This window comes from Apus apus, chromosome 15, assembly GCF_020740795.1.
Source record: "Apus apus isolate bApuApu2 chromosome 15, bApuApu2.pri.cur, whole genome shotgun sequence".
NCBI classification, from domain to species: Eukaryota; Metazoa; Chordata; class Aves; order Apodiformes; family Apodidae; genus Apus; species Apus apus.
The window spans coordinates 13,573,571-13,591,797 of NC_067296.1; the positions used below are offsets into that span (position 1 = coordinate 13,573,571).

Here is an 18,227-nt window from a genome sequence, read left to right on the forward strand (position 1 = left end):
TCAAAACTCGGAGCCAAGCAGTCCTCCTTTGCCTTCAAAACTGGCACGAGGTTCTTCAGTCAGGATTTAGCTGCTGGTATTTAAAGCAAAGCAAAACTCAGCTCCCTTTTCCCGGCCGTGCCAGCTGTCCTGTGCCGACGGGCTCAGCCATTCCCGTTTGGCAGTGATGATGTGACTCCAAGACACACAGTGAGCAGATTTGTCGAGTAAGAAGGTGCTATTTTTACAAAGTCACTTTCCATTGCAAGACACTGAACATTTACAGGGAGGGAAAGGTGCTGAGGTGGCATTTCCCACAGCTGCGCAGCATGATCCCAGGAGGCACCACCCTGGAACAGGGAGTGCAGCTCCTGGCTGCTGAGCAGGGTTATCACAGGCCTTGGCTGGGCAGCAGTTTCATACTGAATAATACACTGGAGAGAAAATAAAATTTGTTCCTGATCCAAGTTAGAAAAGGCAGAATTAATCCAACTAAAGATGCATTTTTAATTCAGACAAGTACCGGGGATGCCGCTTCCAATGTGCTGCCCACCCGCAGGGCTTGTCTGAAAACCATGGGATCAACAGATGTTCAGCAGAGCTGAAAATCAGATCAGGGGTACAAATCCAGACATGAACCTAGGAATGAGCATATGCCTAAATACCTTCCTGGATGCAAGCCTTAATCACTAATGCTACCAAAATCATTGTAGATAATGAGCCAAATAGTTAAAAGCAATTCTCATTCTGTGTTTCTTGGATTAGAAACCAGATTTAAATTTTGTCATTTAGCCCCAAACAGGCCAACAGGATTCTTAATTTTTTTTTGTTAACTCTACAAAATAATATTCCTGGAATCAACTGCATTCCAGGAGTACTTATATTTTGAACTACCTGGTCATTTTTAAAAATAAAAATCGATCAGCAACACATCAGTTTTCAGAATTCAAAGCAATCTCTTTGTGCCTCATCCTCTGGAGTGTTGCTCCCATCATCACTCTCAGCAGTGAAAGCAGTTTCCTATCACTGAGTAAAGCAGAGCCCTCTCTTTGGGGTTCCTTTTCTATTCCCACAATATATCTGCTGAAAATGTTTGCAAGAATCACAACAGGAAAAAGAAAAAAAATAAAAAGGAAAGCACTGAACTCAGTGAGGAACGTGAGCTCAAAGTTTCAAGCCTGGCAGGATGAGGTGCAATGCTTTTACACATTAAGAAATCACCCAGAAATCTGATGAATCATTAAGATCTGGGTGGGTTTTTTCCCTGAGTAAAAACACCTGTTGTAACTTCTTTGTTCCAACATAGATGACATGAGACAACATGAACAGTTAATTGCAGTTTCCCTTTTGACATGCAGTTCTCTCATTGGAAATGACACCTGGAATCACATGCAAGTACAATCCCTGCAGAGGAGGATGCTGTTGGGGTCTGCAGGAGCTGGTAGAAGAGTCCAAAAGAAATATAGACACGTACAGAGATACACGTTGTCAGCTAATCCAAGATCATGTTCTCATTCAACCAGAAAGTCATGCAGGGTGATGCTGTCTTGGAGGAGTGGTATTGAGATGTCACTCAAGCAGACGGCAAATGAGCCTCAGGTGGGTGGAAAGTGTCTGTGCTGGTGACATGAAGGTGGTGAAGCAGTGACCCAGCCACACACCATGACAGGAACTGAAGCTCACAACCGTGATAGCTCAGGGCAGTGTGAGCAAGGGGCAGGCACCCTGCTCATGCCAGGGCCAAGGGAAGGGAAAGAAAACTGTGGCTTTGCAAGCAGAGACAAAGACTGTGGGAAGCTGTAACAGCACAATAGGTTGTGCTTTAGTCCCTGGGTCTTCATAACCATCTATTCAATCGGCATCTATTAAAAACATTCAATAAAAAACCTTATGTTTCCAGGCTGCCCTTGGGGAAGGTTTCCCAAACTTTCAGCTTTTGACTTCAATTTAACAAGTGACAGAAACGGAGGTGAACTTTTTCTCTGCTGTCAGTCAAAAAAAAACAAGAGCCCATGTTGGACTAACACTTCAGGACTGATCCAAGGTCTCAGAGCTGACTAATGCTCACAGCATTAGTGGGCTTTGCATTTAGGTTCATTTAAGTCCAAGAGCCCAGAAATCAGCAGCAAAACACATGAAGATTAACCTTTAAATGTGCTGCCATCAGCCTCTTTAGGATGCCAGGGACTGGAGCTCCTGTTTTAAAACCTTTGGTTGAGGTTCATTCCACAGCCCTCTATAGTATTAAATCAGCACTCACAAAAAAATTGGTTCATCACACTAGCAGTAATTTTGGATCAAAAGTATCATCTGTAACTTCCTTTCATTGATTTTTTAACAACTCCTGACCAATTGTTCATTTTCTGCTTTCATTCTGCAGGCAGCAAACCTCAGCCAAGCTGAGCTGGAATCAGATCCAGCTCTGCATACAAACTCAAACAGAGCCAGTGCTCCTTCTTCTGAAAAGCTATGGCCAGGGCAAAGAGGTTCTCTCCTGCTGGGAAATGAGGTTGGTTTTTAATCCAGAGTTTGTACTGAGCTCATGGCACGTCATAACACCTCGTTAAAACCAGACAAGAGTGCCAGGAGTGAACAACAGCCTCTGTGGCTGTCACTGGGCTCCAGTCTGGTTGCAGGTGTGCATGAGGCAGAAACCAGTTCCTGGAGACATGAAAGAAAACACGTCTGTGTGTGCAACACCTGCCATGACTAGGGAGGACCAGGCTCAAGCCTGGTTTGCCTTTAGTGATTTCAGAAAACCCACTGCAAAGGTGAACTCAGCCCAGGGAATGGAGTTTTGGGAAGCACAGCAACCTGAGCACAAGGAAAGCAAAAGGTCAGCCAATGTCAGGGTGAGCAAACCCTCTTCCTTGTCCACAGCTATGGTGTTAGACCTGAGCTGAAGGGAGTCACTGAAATCACCACAGGAAAGGTCAGAGTCACACCATCCCCGCAGCCACCACATTGATCCAGCTGAGCACGGGGCCTCAGGTGAGTGAAGGGAAGTGAAGGGACACTGGAGCCAGACACGTCTTCTTAACCTTGGCCCTTAGGATTCTGCAGCACTGCTGTTGCACCCTCCCCCCTCTCTTCCTAACAGAGCTTTCCACCCTCCCCATACTGATGTCAAGAGCTGTCAAACTCCACATCACACACCCCCTGCATCTTCTAGAAGCCTCTGCTTTTTGCCAGCCCAACTGTTTTGCATTTCAGGAGCAAAGCAGAATAGCTGGATTGCACCTTCAAGCTGGCTCATTACTCCTCAATAAGGCTTATGAGATATTTCACACCCAGACCCACAGACCAGTTAAGAGCTTTGCAAACACCTTTCCCTCACTGGCCTGCCTGCCATTTCTTCTCACTGTCAGGTCTCTGTGGTGCCTTCATTTCTGTGGGGAAATGGCAGGAAAATCTCTTACAAAGCAGAATACGATTGACCTGATAATCTAGCTTGATACAGTTACATTACTGTCTAAAAATGCATGCATTATTACATCTATTGACTAGAGATCATTGGTTTGGTACATTAAGCAACCACGGCTTCCTAAAGAGTTTCCTATTAATTTAACTATATTGAATTTTTAATCATTGCCTCATTGTTCACTGTTTTTTTGCTACATGCATCCTAGATAAAGGCTTTTATCACTCAGCTTTAGATGCATCAAAATGCTGGCATCTGCCCCTAAGAGTTTGTGCAAGGTGGTAATTGCAGGTAGGTAACCCAAGAGTCCAGGAAAACAAGACAGTTGAATTCTTTTTATGTCCCTTCAAGGTTAACCTATAGTTTTACTATAGCACTGTGTTTAAAACACTACATTCAGGATGGATGCAGGTAACAAAGATGCTCTTGTAGCCAATCCAAAGTTCAAGATTGCTTTTTGACTGGAAGAATCACAGTCTGTAATCGTCCTCAGGGTCTCCAATGGATCAGAAGATCTTGAGAGAACTTGTTTCATCTTCCCTTTCCCTTGTAGAACTCAAGATGGAGGAGATGAAATGAGGACCACAGAGGGAAGGAACTCAGATGAAAATAGAAAAAAATTACACTGGTTTTACCAATTAAAAACTCATGCCTAGGAAGACATGCAAGGAAGATGTTAAGATCAGAGTGGCTGATTTTCCGGAAAACAGAACTGGACACGGACAGGTGAGAGGACAGTATTACAGACACCACTGCTTGTGTTAATCTCTGCCAAAACCAAACTCAATGCTGAGAAAGGCGACCTCTAGAGAGGAGTCCCTGTTTGCACTACACCTCCACCTCCAAGGATACAACCACCTCACCTGGCAAATGGGAACACTACAGAAGTCATGATGATGATTTTTTTTCAGCTAGATTAATGACCAAATCTCTGCCATTTGAAAATGTATTGAAATACTGCCTGTGCAACTGATGATCACCCCATATTTAAACCAATCCTCTCAAGAACAAACTACAAGGAAGGCCACCATACCATCAAAACTCAGGCTCAGGCTGTTTTTCCAGGTACAGAGGATTTCCTACCATGGAGAACTTCTTATGAAGCTAGATCGTGCACCCTTCCTTTTTGTTACCCATTCAGAGATGGGATTTACCACGCTACTTCTGAGATTCTGGCACACGCATGTCTCAGGCACCAAGTCCTGGCTTCTAGACTGACAGATAGTAAAAACAGCCAGCGGGGAAAAAAGAATAACAAGAAAAGAAAAGATACAGATTGGAACAACTGATGGAGAAAATTTGAGATACATATACTTTTTAAACTTTGTTTTGTTGGCTTTCTGAGGGAGACAGAGACTGGTGATTTTGAGAATTGAAACGGACTCCAAAAAATGAGCATGCAGAAACCCCAGTTCACAAGCATGCGGCATCGCCAGTGCCCTGCCCCTCCTGGGCTGCCCCTGCCTGCCTGGGGGCACCAAGCTGGGGGGCTTCTCCTGCCAGCATTCACAGCATGCAACCTCTGGGCATTGGTAACTCAAGAAGGTGCAGGTTTGCTGCTGAGAAGCAGCAAGCATCTGGGGAAGAGACTCTTCCAGTGCAGGAGAGGAAGTAGACATAGTTACCCATAACTACAATGAGATGTATCTGTGTACCCTTACAGCCTTGGGTGCACTGAGGGATGCTCACTGGGAATCATCTGAAGCCTCCTAACAATTGTCAACTTGATGAAAAAGATGGAAACACTGCTTGTATAAAACCCTCTGCACTAGCTACCTGTTCCCCACGGGATCCAGAAACAGAACCATTCACAACGCCAACACTAAAGGGGGACCCATATCCCCTCTGTCTGGTGAGACAGGCTGAGATTAGTCCTTCTCTAGCTGCATAGTAGAGGTGCTAGATAGGCAAGCAGTGGCTTCCAAAGGCCACAAGACCAGGAGAGATCAATTTGGAGTGTTCAGAGAGCCAAAGGAAGGGTGATCAAGCAGAGGTAGGAAGCTGGTATTTCTCATGCTACTTACTTGATGTTGCTGTTCAGTGCAATTCAATTTGCAAGAATTCCCTAGACCTTGAGGAGGGGGGGAGCAACAGGTAGGAAGAGGGCTTCTTGTAAAAAATAATTTATTTATTTTTTTAATTTTCCACCATTTGTTAAACTTCAGTTCCCAGCCTCCTTCCTTGCTGAGCAGACACTGGCTTGCTAGCCCAGACCAAATTCCCCATCCTCATCTCTTTGATTCCCGTGTTCTGCACCATCAGCAGACACGGAAGCCTCTAATTTCTGAGCAGGCAATGGGGAGGCTCTTTCACCTTTTCATTTTTTTACTCATCTAGTACCTCTATTAAGCAGAGAAGTGATCAGAACAGGTGGTAGCAGGGCAGAGGGAGAATGAGCCGTGCAGCTTTTGATTAGTTCCGTGCGACGCATTTCCCGTGGTACCTAGAGTTTCCTGAGCAGCATCCACATAGTGACTCTCTGCACGGTTTGCTTTTACTGGAAATGAGGGGAGAGTGAAAATTAGACCTGGAAGCAAACGCCAGACAGGAAACTTTTGATTACTGACTCTAGGTTCAAAAGACAGGTGTTTTGAGGGCCGGGTTCATGACAGGATTTTTCTCTTTGAGCATTAAGTGGAGAAAAAAAACAACAACCCACAAACACTTAAAAAATCAAGAGGGTTTCTGAATTTGTCTCACTGTGGTCAATAACTGTCATTATCAGAAACGACAAGTCCTGCTTTGAGTTGGTGGCATCACTTCATCTAGAACTGGGTCCTTCAGGAATATTTTTTCATCTGCATTGGAAATAAAAAGTAATTTTTTCTTCCTCTAAACAGATAAAGGGGCTTTTTAAAATTTATTTTCTAAGCCATGGAGAGCTAAAAACTTGTTTTCCCAACAACATCCAAAAGGTCAGATTTCTTTTTTTTAAAAAAAAAAAAACAAAAACAAAAAACCAACCCAAACCAACTCTAACCTCATAAAGTGAGCTAGTTAATCTGTGAATGATTTGTACTTTTCTTACAGCAAGCAGCATTATATTAAGCCTGGCATTAAAAAAAAAAAGTGTGGTGCAGTCTCTTAGGGGAAGGGGTCTGAACATCTGTGTTTAAGCATTTGGTTTTTATAACACTTTTTATACAGGCCCTACCACATCTGGGGAGTTCCTGGCTTTGCTCAGGCACCACCACAGCTCCCGTGAGCCCATCCCCAGTTGCTGCCCAGGCTCTGCCCTGCCAGGATGTGGCCACCACGACCAGGGTCCTCCACGCCATGGAGCAGCCCTCGACCTGTGGAAGGGTAATGATGTGGCCCCCTTCATCCCACCAGCGGCCGTCACTTGCCAAGTTCATGGACAGACAGAAAAAGGTTGGTGGGCACAAAAAACCCAACCTCGTTTTACACTCGAACTCGGCAGCTGGAGGAGCTCATGGGCACACAGAGAAGGGAGTTGTAGGAACTTGTAGCATCCTGTGCAAGCTCAGCCAATACCACCCTCTCCATCCCAGGGACTCCTCAGGTACCCACAATGGGATACTTCATCCCCAGGGACTGGTGGTATTACTGGGGCTGTTCTGGAGCTGGGGTTTCAGTATTGCAGCATGGGAGGGGCATGTTCAGCATGCAGGGCCTCAGAGGGACATGGGGGTCACTCTCCTCTGCAGTCCCTACAGAGAGATGCAGTCCCTGCTGTGCAAATAATCTGCTCCCCTAAAGGCAACTGATTATTTCCAGATTACTGTTGGTCTCAGCATGAGTCTCTGACACCAGTTTAGTGGGTGAGAAGCTCAAACGCCAACCTAGGCTCACATGGCCCAGCAGGCTCCTGGCCTGACATTGGGTTCCACGGGCAGTGGCAATTAGTGGTGCCTTGGACAGTCTAAGCTGGATGAGCAGGGGCCCACTGAGTCCACCATAGGCATCCTCCAGTGCATACAAAAGCCTTAATCACACCCTGAGCAGCAGTATTAATGTGGTGTGGAGCTCAGACAGACAGATACATACACGGATATCGAGAGATAGATGCACAGATATACGTACACATTACAAGGAGGCCCAGGTCAGTATTCATTCAAGATATTGGCCAAGGTCTTGTTAACTTCAGTAGGGTCAAGAACAAACCACCACTTCCAAAGTGGTTCCTCTCATTGCCTACAGGACTGAACTCATGCTGGACAAAGCAATCTGAGTTTTAGCTTCCCAGTTCCCTAGAATCATTCAGTTTCTTTTTCTCTGATATTAATGTATTATTATGATTGCTTGGTTTAAAAATATTTCGCTTTTCACCCAATTATATTTTGGAAAATACAAGAGGAAGAAATGTGGTCACGGATGCCTTCAGATGTTGATCAAACCATCTGCAGCACACATTTCATGTAGGAGCCTCCACGGTCCCAGCTAACCATACGTTTGTCTTTTTGACATTACAATCAGAAGACAAAATAAACAGAGATGAGATGCCACAGCAAATTTCCAGCCTGATTAACCAGTAACCAAACCCTGTTGCCACTCTGGTTTGTTGCTTATCTGTAGCAGGAGGGGGGAGAAAAGCCCCAAGACAGAGCAGCCCTCCCCATCTGGGATTAGGAAGCAGAGAAGACCCATATTTGGACCCCTTGTGAGAGCAGCATGGTTTTTGAGGCATCATGGGGGCTAACCAACCAGCCTGGAGAAGGGCAGGTGGCCATTTCTCCTGGCCAAGGCAGATGGCAGGGTGGACAGAGAGCCTAAAGCAATGGACAACAGAGGAGACTCTGGAAGCAGCTTTTTAAAAAAGGAAAGATAATAAAAATAAAAAGGGCAAAGAGGTATGTAGCATGTAGGAAAAGGCCAGCATCTCTTCTGCTTATCACAGCCTGGACTTTATGTCATGGGGAGGTGAGCTCTTGTCCCCCCAAGCAGGCCAGCACACAGCTACTGGCTCTTGGTCAGGGATGGACAGAGACAAGCTTGGGGTGAAAAGCAAAACAGAAGCAACAGAGAAAGGGCACAATCTGTCTCTCAGAACTGCTGTTCCATTTTACACCAAGACCAAAAGCCACCTGAGCAATTCCAGGTGACCCCAAGCCTGAACCACACTAAACCCATCAGCCCCCTATGTTGTCCCACCCCAGGCAGCAGCTCTCCCAGTATCATCTTGGCAGAGATCAGTGCAGCTACAGCAGCACTGGAGCTGGAGGGCAGGATCTGGCAGCCACTGGGATGCTCCCTGCCCCTGCAAGGCTGGGCTGGCACAGCCCCTTCCCACAGGCCCTGCCAGCACCCCTTCTCTAACTTCAAACACATTCAGGTGCAAAACAGTGACAAAGCTGTTTCTGCTTTGTTTGCTGTAAGGACTTAGTGGTGAATGAATTATGGGAAGAGGGATACAGGAAATCAGCCATTCCCTACAGATAAATACAATGGGAGGAAGATCCAGCTGTCCCCAGATGAGGACTGTGCTTCCTTACATCCATGGAAGTGGGAAGTGGTAAATCCTTTGCCAGCTGTAGCAATAAAAGCATGGTGCTGGGGTCTGCTACAAGAGACAATTCATCCTGAGGAGATTCTCACATGAAACAGCAGTGACAGACCACGGCTGGATGATTAACCATTGAGTGGGCTGAGAAACAGGATGAGTTTTCTTTTCTAGGGGCAGGATGACACACTGAGCATCACTGGGAGGCTGCTGGAAATCAAAGTGGGTGGGAGATTTGGGACATGAATGTAAAAGATCTAAAGAGTTATTTGGAAAAAAACAGGTGATTTGGGGCCACCTGAACATAGGGACCATTGTGCAAAATTCCTTCCAGAGGTCTGAGATATTACCAGATGGGCAAGGGCAATGGGAGCAGAGAGAATTGATAGTGCCCTAAATAAACACAGAAGGCAAAAGCTTTGCTTCTGCAATGGCAGCTGAACTAAGCAATGCAGCAAGGACTCTGATGCCATATCCACAGCAGCTCCAGACCCTCAGGTTCAGCACTCCTGGGTTCAGGTTTAGCATCTTAGGGCAACAAACCCACCAGTGTCACAGGAGACAGATCCACTACAAGAGCAGGAAAGCAGCATTTGGAAATCATCTTGATGAAGGAGCTATATATAGTAATAAATACTCTGGAAAAGGGCAGTGAAAGGCTATTTTTCCTTCTTTCTGTGACATAAGATTAAGAAAGCAATAAACAGGGAAAAACCTGCAACATCTATGGAGAAAAACATCCAACCTAGTGTTTTAATTTGTGAAAATGAACCCTGCAAGACAGGACTGAGATTCAAAAGGAAATAACACTTATTCCTCAGAAATAAAATTAGTGCCTCCAATTGCAGGGACGATGGCTGGTGTGACCCTAGAAGAGACTATCAGTCCTCAGATTTCCTCAGCTATGGAGCTGATGGGGTTGAATAGAGATTTCACTTCATTGCACAGTCACATGCTGGTGAGAAACATGTTTTTTTACCCTTTGATGCATCCAAAAGGATGATGCAGGATACAATGTTGACCTGAAGCCACATGCGGGTGGCCAAGACTTCAGCCTTTGTCTGCTCCCAGGGAGCATCTCCCATGTAGTGCTCTCTGCTTTATAAAGCTGGATGGAGGCTGCCTTTGCTCTCACTGTACAGGCTGAGACCTTATGTAGGGAAAAAAAATTCTGGAGAGATGAAACATGATCTTGGTGATTTCTTCATTTGGCAGGAAAATAGATGAAGTGCTACAGAAGTTCTGCTTGCAAAGAAAAGATCAAATGAAAGACAGAAAAAAGAGTAAGGGGAAAAAAAGGAAGGAAGAATGAATTTTTCCTTCCTTTAGTCAGCACCATATCTACCCAGATATCTTTGGTTGGATTTTATGCCAGAGAAAAATTAGTTTATGACCTCTTACGAGCCAGAAGGCACAGCAGAGATTTACATCTGCAAAATGCCAGGCTCTAGTTTTACTTCTGAAATCCATTTTCAGTGTTTAAAATATTTAGGCTGTAAGCTGTGTTTTGAGATAGGAGATGGAAGATCTGAAAGCCAAATAGATGATCTCCACAGATCATCAGTTTTTCATCTTGCCTCCCAAGGGGGGGGGGGGGGGGAAATATATATATATATATATATATATTCAGTCCTAAAACTACTTAACTTCGTAAAAGAACTGGAAAAACATAGGAAAAAACAATCTCAGAATTTAATACTTCTAAGGATATGGAAAGTACGTTAGAAGTATCTCAAATACCAGCCCTGTTGCTTTCCCTGGGAAGTGTGAAGAGAGAAAAGCTGTCCCATAGATTTATGGCTGGCCTTGGAAGGTGCTCACCACGTCTCAGAGGGTACCCAGCCGAGCACGCTCTGCAGGGTGGGCTGGAGGCATCAGGGGAGGACTGAGCAGGGACAGAGCTTCATCCAGAGCTTGTGAGGCCAAGGGGGACAGGGTGGAGAAAGGGTGTCTCTGCCATGCCACGCTGTGCCTGTCAGAGAGCCCTCCTGTGTCCCACGGAGCAGCAGGTCCACGCGGCCCTGGGCAGTGCCCTGCAGCAGGAGGAGCTCAGGAGAAGTTGCTGACTTGGTGACATTCGTGTTTCCATGTCCCCTCTGCCTTGGCACGGCGTTGGGTGATGGAGACGTAGGCAAAGCATCACCTGCCCATCAGCACTCCCTGAGCCTGCCTTAGACTGTTCCAGCTACAACTCCAGCAACAAAAGCAAATAAAGCAGCACAAACCAAAGCCCTTCCATCACCCCAGAGAAGGGTCTGCCAGCTCTGCCCACCACTTTCTATCCCCCTCCCAGCCTCACTAACCTCACAGCTACAGCCCGAGGCAGACTGGAGGATATGATTTAAGGTCCAGCTTTACACGTAGATACATTGGACTGCCACAGCACAGAAAAAGCACGTGAATACCTAGAATGCTTCCCTGGAGGGTGCCACGACATGGTACACACACACACGTACACAGACCTACAGGTAATGCATGGGGATGGCAGGTGGGCGGCGATACAGACCTTGGCGATGGCTCGGGCTGCTGCTCTTTCCTTTAAACAGAAGCAATAGTACATTAGCATGGTGTCAGGTGGCAAGAGATGTTGCTGCTTCACTGTTAAAACAGAACGAAAGGACAATACCAAACAATACAACTAAGTGGAAGTTGTGGACAGAAGAAAGGGAGAGGAGCACTTAATTCCTGGAGTTTCTGGCCCGGACAGAAGATCACTGGAGACTCACACCACCTCAGAGAAGACACACACAATGCACAGGGTTGAAGAGTTTATCCCAACTCATCCTTGTGCCTATGCATGACTGACACACCTGATGGTTGTGTGATTTGTGTGAGCACAGGAGGACTTCTGTGGGCTCAGGGAGCAGCTCCCTTTCTTTGGAAATGCACCACCCCGGGTTGTTTCTGCACATAAGGAAGGATTTGAAGGACTCTCCTGATTCTGGTGTACTTGATTTCCCTTCCTGGCCTATGGGACAGAGCTAATGTCAGACCTCTGCCTCCACACCCCAGTGCTAACACATGGTGCTGGGAGGGGACATGGGTGGGAAGGAGGACAGACCCTGCCTCAACATCCTGACACCCCAGGTGAGGCTTCTGCCTCCAAAGCCTTTGGCAGCTTCTTTGTCAATGGCTGCACAGAGGGAGTGGAAAGCCATAATTTTGGGATGTGGTTTCCTACTGAGATCCCAAACCACTTGATCACCCTGAAAATTCCTTGATTTTGAGGACAAAGTGAATCAAACACCTGCAGAAGGGTAGGTGTAACTCCACAAGCCAAGCTAACGCCACACTGAAGAACTTCTCACCTTCACTGACCAGGCATCTTGGTGGCATTTCACTCTAGCAATGAGGAAAACCAGCTTTCCCTTCAACTAAGGATTCTCAGGCTCTTCCCACTGGGAAGTTGCTTTTACTGGGGGGCCCTGAGGCAGCCTGGCCCCTGCAGCCCCACAAGGCAGGGAGCAGACTGTTCCATAGCAGATGAGGGTCTGCCTCCTGTAACATCAGACAGTCTAAGGGACAAACCAGACTGGGAGAAGACCTGGGCAGGAGGAGCTAGATTTGCTCTGAGCAAGATGCTGCACCAGCCCTGGACCTGCCTCCCCCCAGCAGTGACTGCTGAGATCTACACAGACCCCCACTCCTCTCCCTCAGTCTGAAGAGGGTTAAAAAAAGCCCCTCTGCTCCTCAGACAAGCTCGGAAGCCCAGCCTCAGCCACTAGCTCAAATGCTCACATTGTCAACTTTGCAGATGTGGGGTCTACAGATCTCTGCTCTCTGCAGAGACCCCCTGCCCAGGGCAGGTCCCATCCCATGTCTCCCCAGTTGGTCCCGATGCCCACCAGCACAGCCAGCTTCTCCTCTCCATCCCTCCTGGGGTCTGCACACCTCCCATCCACCAAACAGGGCAGGTTCACCTGCTGAAGAAACCCTGAATGGCCCCTCCCAAGCACACATCTGAGCTGCAGGACTCCTGGTCCTCTGGGCCAAACACATACACCTCACCACAGAAAATTTAGCAACATTTTCTCACTGCTACAACTTTGCCTGCTCTCAGGGGAGGAGAGGGGAGGCTGGAGGGAACAGAGAATGAATTGACACATCCTGGGCCTGGGTCTCCTCTGAGGGTGGTGAAGAGCAGAAAGGTCAGAGGAAAACCAGGAACAATACCTTGATGAGACCCTTTGAAAACACTAGTGCACTTTCAGCCAAGCACTGTAACGTTACTCCAGAGCCAAGTTAGGCTGAAGAAACTCATGTATAGCAAAGGGGAGGGGGATGGGGAGGAGGTCACTGTATGACCCATGGGGAGCCAGCTGCCAAAACCTCTCAAATCTTCAAAGTTGTCCATAATCAAAAGGCAGGCAGGAAAAAAAAAAAAAAAAAAAAAAGGAAAGGAAAAGGTTACAAAGTGTGTGCTTTCCCAGCTCTCTTAACTCTGCTGCTAACCTGAATGTCAGTCCTGATTTGCTCTTCAGGTTCCTCAGGAGCTCCAGCTGGTTCAGAGGAGGGATGAGTCTAGAGGGAGAAAATAAAGAGAATTAATAGTCAGGCAGAGCTGATTTCAGAGCCTCCTGTCTCAGAAACCTCCCCCACTGCCCCATCCTTTCAACTACAACCAGCTTTGTGCCACCAACTGCAACTGGGGGACAGCACAGAAAGGGTGGAGAGGGGTTGGGCTACTTCCAACAGTGTCCTAAGGCAGAGCAGAGGGTGGAGAGAAATAGTGACATCAAAAGAGAGAGAGAAACTTGTCTGCACCACCAGATTTGGAACCTCCCAGAACACAGGTGGCTGCCAGGGTCTCTGAGCAGCACGACAGGGTTTTGGCAGAAGACGCTTCACCACCTGCAGTCTAGCAGTTGGTATTGCTTCCCCTGGAGGTCAATGCTTTGGCTGTGGAGAGAAGCTCCAGTTTCAGAGGCAAATGTGAAAACTCAGCTCTGCTGCTCTTGGGAATGTGGAGGTATTGGAAGGAGCAGCTTATGGGGCAGGGAAAACAAGGACCTAAGGATAGGAGCATCCCAGGAGAAACAGCAGAGCACTCTAGGATCAGGTTTAACAGATTTCCTACTGCCCATGTCAGGTTTTGCCCCTGGCTGAGGCAAAAATCAAGTCTCATTGCCTTCTGGATCAGGAAGGAACCATGAGTTTTCCTTCCTTTCTCAGGAAGAGTGAAAATCTGACATTAGAAATCCTGGTTTATAATTCAAAAACCTCAACAATCCCCCTGTTATGTGCTAAAAGCCACCAAATTAGCTCCCATGTCCACTTTTACTTTCTTCCATCAGCCCCAGAGACTGGGCCTTGCTCCATAAATATTTAACCTTGATATTCAGAGGTTTTCAACTGAGAAAGATGACAGCTGGAGGTGTCAGGAAGGACGGAAAATGCTGAACGTGGTTGGGAAGAGCAGCATCTCCTTAAGAGCACACTTAGGGACCCTGTGTCTGGGGTCAAGGCCAACAGGGCTCAACCCAGGGATTACTGCAACTCCTTTCCAGGCCACCAGTGTGCCCTTGTCAAGCTGTGGAAGTGCCACATGCCATCACTATGCCCCTAGGGCGGGAGGTCAGCACAGCAGGCACCTCTGGTTATGCTTGTCACAAACAAGAGGGACAATGTGTCACTGCAGGGATGAAGGCAAGGACAAGGGCTGCTGGTGGGCTGGGAACAGGCTGCCTGCAGCTGCCTGTGTTGGGAGCCTCAGCAAAAAAAAAAAAAAAAAAAGCCACAACCCCAAGGCAACATCTACTTATTTATGGATTTGCTGGAAAGTGAGCCATGGAGGTTTTAATGAAAGCTAGAAAGACCTTCTCAAACCATCCCAAAACTGTATCTTAGAACTGGAAAGAAAAGGGTGCAAGTGCTTGCAAACTGGTCTTGGCTGAGGTGCTGTAAGAAATGGGGCTGTTGTTAACACTGAAATAAAGGCAGAGCGATTTATGCCCACATTTTTCAGCCATTATGAGACCAATAACTTAACAGTTTTACTCTAACTGAAAAAGCACAAAACTCATCTGCAAAAACACAGTTATTCAGCAGAGCAGATTTCATGTCCACGAGCTGGAGGCAATCAAAATTTTCCAATCCTAAGTATGGAGAAAAGAATTTTAAAAGCCCTGAAAATTTTGGCACAGCTCCCTGGTCCCTCTCTGTCTGCTTCCATCCAGAGATGAGCACCTCCTGATCTGATGAATTAATGCTCCTCTGCACTCGAGGTGGCAGGAAGGAGCTGACCTTGGTGCTTAGGAGCGGCACAAGAGTGCTGGGCTGTCACCTCTCTTCAAACCCGCTGTAGGGTTTTTTGCAGATTCATTCCAAGATGGGAGAAGTTGGTGCATAAAATCAAGCACAAAGCAGACTCAGCAGTTAACGGTGCAAAACCACTCTGTGGGCAGTTATCTTCTCAGGGAAGTCCATACCCAGGAGTACACAAGACAACAGCCCCACTTTCTTCAGTTGGGATCACAACTTCAGAGCTCCCACCGATGCAGATCTTAGGGCTGAAGAGCTCATTAGCTCACTGGACTGAAGGATTCAGGACCCCAAAGGAGCTCCTTCCTTTGTATTAGCCCATAACACCAGGTCTACATCATGCTCCAAGGGGCAACCTCTTGGGCCACCACAGCTGCTGCCATGCAAAGGTCAAGACACCAGCATATCCAGAAATTCACCATTTCTGTGGTAGGGTGATGTGCCCAGCACACATGGCAGAAAAAACCCCATTGCTTTACTGGAACAATAATTATTAAAAATGGGTGTAAAATCATCCTTGTACTTGACCTGAAACTCAGCCTGACCTGAACTCTCAGCCTAACCTGGTATGACAAGAGCAGCTGGAGGAACAGCTACTGCATTACACTGTTTCAACAGAACCTCCAGACTCTGCAGAGCTCTTTAGCTGCGCTTTGCTATAAGATGCTGACTGGAGGGCACCCTGCACCAGTGCATGTGCCCAGGGGACAGGTGCTACAGGTGCCACTGTGTCCTCCAGAGATGTAGAGAAAGGACCTTTGGCTGGGGCATCTCATGATTTCTCTCTCTCCTCCTGGTTCATGTGTCACTGGTTAGCCAGGGAAGCATGTTTTGGTTAAAGGGGAGTTAGGTGAGAAGATCTGCACACCACAGGAACACACAGAGCTCATGCTACCTTCCACAGCAACACTTGATCACCGGCTGGTGCAGGTGACCCAGCAGTACCTACAACTGCTTCCCATCACCCAGGACAGCCAGACACCACAATAACTCCAGTGCCAGCTCTCCCATCCAAAGAGAAGGCAAATTTGCTATTCCTGGTAGCATAGAAAACATTCAAGCATCTGGGGACAGAAGGGATGTCATGCCTCTGGCCAGGACATCATCAAAACCACACAAGATGAGGAGCACACAAGAGGGGTGGGAGCACAGACACACACACCACGATGCACAGAGACCACGATGGATTCTTGAACAGCCCCAGAATGAGAGATTAGGAAGAGGGTGATAAGGAGATGGATGCTGGAATGGGATGAGGACTTAAATGAGTCTCCATGCTGTGTTAGATTTCCCATGAGGAGCCAATTATTACCCTAACCATGACTTTATGTCTCCAGCCTAAGCTATTTTTCATAACTAAGAACATTTATGAAACTAATAAAATGTTTTATTATAAGAAATGGGGTGGAAGTGGCACATTCCTATTTCACTTCCAGCAGTAGAAAAATGTCTGATTCTCAAACCAAACTGTTGTTCAGGACAGCAGGAAAATACATTCATAATTTTATACTTGCAATTCATTGATGTAATTTGCTGTAAATTAAGCATGCTAAGTGCTAAGTGTGATTTACTGAGGCTGTAAAACTTGCATCTGTGAGAACTGGAACCAGGTTTGGAAATTAGGCACTAAATCACATCAGCTCTAACAGCATTAATGTATCTAGTGAGGATTTAAACTGCTCTAAGAACAGAACTTGGCTCACTGGAAATGCAAGCAATTTATTCCCCATCTTAAAATATTGACTTGACTACACCTTCAGATCCCACCTCATATAAAATATGCTTGGGATTTAAGATCTGCTGTTGTCTGCAGAACCTGAGATAATATTATTTATAATAAATCTTAGCCAGCCATGTATAGGTTTTTTCTATTTGAACTGATCCCAAAGGCTAAGGTCCAGACTAAATAACTGGGGTTGATAACTGCTGGGCTCTAGGTCAGTCTTGGAAGAAAAAAAAAAATGAAACTGAAAAGTCCTGCTGAGGATGGATCACTCCTTTTCCAAAAATCAGACTGGGGGAAACCCTGGATCATCATTTCAGAAAATTTGTCAAACGTAGTGTTACCTGGTGGGCACAGCTCCTACAGCATGGAGTGAGAGAAGTGGTACAAGGAAGGATGGGAAAAGAGGGCTGGAGAGAGAAGAACATGCAGAAGTGATGGCAGAGGGAAAATGGAAGCGTGAACAGGGAAGTTTTCTGGTCAAGCATCGTATGAATTGCAGGAGGCTGGTAAGACCATCAAGAAATCATCCTTAAAGAAGCAAGCTTATCAAGCACTCTCCCATTCTCCCTCCTTAAATTGTCATTTTGGCCAAGAGTTTCCCAACACTTGTGAGCACCAATAGCTAAGCTGGACATGGAGGGGCATGGGCTCAGCCTGGGCAGCAGGGTGGGGAGCCTGCTTTGGGCTTTCACTTATGCCTTTGAAAAACCCAACCTTCAGAGGTTTTTGGTGGTGGGGTTTTTGTTGCTTTGTTGTTGTTGTTTTAAATTGAAAGCTTTGTATGTTACAGTCCCAAACGAAGAACAAGGAGTGACAATGACATAGAGTTTCAGAGTCACATGCACTTCATACCTGGAGGCACCGTACGTTTGCGTTTGCGTGCTTTTCAAGTGTTTTCACCAAAGAAAACCAAAGGGATAAGAGAAAGAAAAAAAACAGGGGGAAAGGTGGGGTGGAGGAAAGGGGAAAAGAAACAGAATAAAGAAAATTAGCATGTGAACAAATTGTATCCCCAGGAGCAGATGCTCTGTGACCATGAGCACGGGAGCATGGGCTTAGCTCACTCCCACTGCAGCCGGCTCAGAAACCAGCGTGTGCCCATGTCACCCTTGGGGACAGGCAGCTGGCACCTTGCTCTGAAACAAACTGGCACCAAAGAGCAGGGGAAATGTGGGGGCCTCTGAGACACCTTCCTGAGACATCCACAGCCCTCGGTCCCATCAGCCAGGGGCTCCTCAGACTGAGCATGATGTGCTGATAGCTCTTTTTAAAGACCAAGGCATGAACAGAGATGAGATCATGGTCTTGTTCTAGGGTGACAATAAAGAGAAGACTTTTTTTTTTTCCTGTAAATCCAGTGGCTGATGCATATAACAGAT

At 46.6% G+C, this 18,227-nt stretch overlaps 1 protein-coding gene across 7 annotated transcripts in view; it reads right to left on the reverse strand.

The window, feature by feature from the left end:
- KCNQ2 (potassium voltage-gated channel subfamily Q member 2) overlaps nt 1-18,227 on the reverse strand; it is a 64,095-nt gene that overhangs the window by 14,696 nt on the left and 31,172 nt on the right. For 3 of the 7 annotated variants that reach the window (XM_051632933.1, XM_051632932.1, XM_051632936.1), the window contains exons 9-11: nt 17,701-17,730; nt 13,314-13,382; nt 11,368-11,397 (exon numbers count right to left, since the gene is read on the reverse strand). In XM_051632933.1, the coding sequence (XP_051488893.1) occupies nt 11,368-11,397; nt 13,314-13,382; nt 17,701-17,730 (129 nt within the window). Of the gene's footprint in view, nt 1-5,843; nt 5,898-11,367; nt 11,398-13,313; nt 13,383-17,700; nt 17,731-18,103; nt 18,159-18,227 lie in introns of those variants that run through there. The other 4 variants (XM_051632934.1, XM_051632939.1, XM_051632937.1 and 1 more) reach the window with 3 other exon arrangements.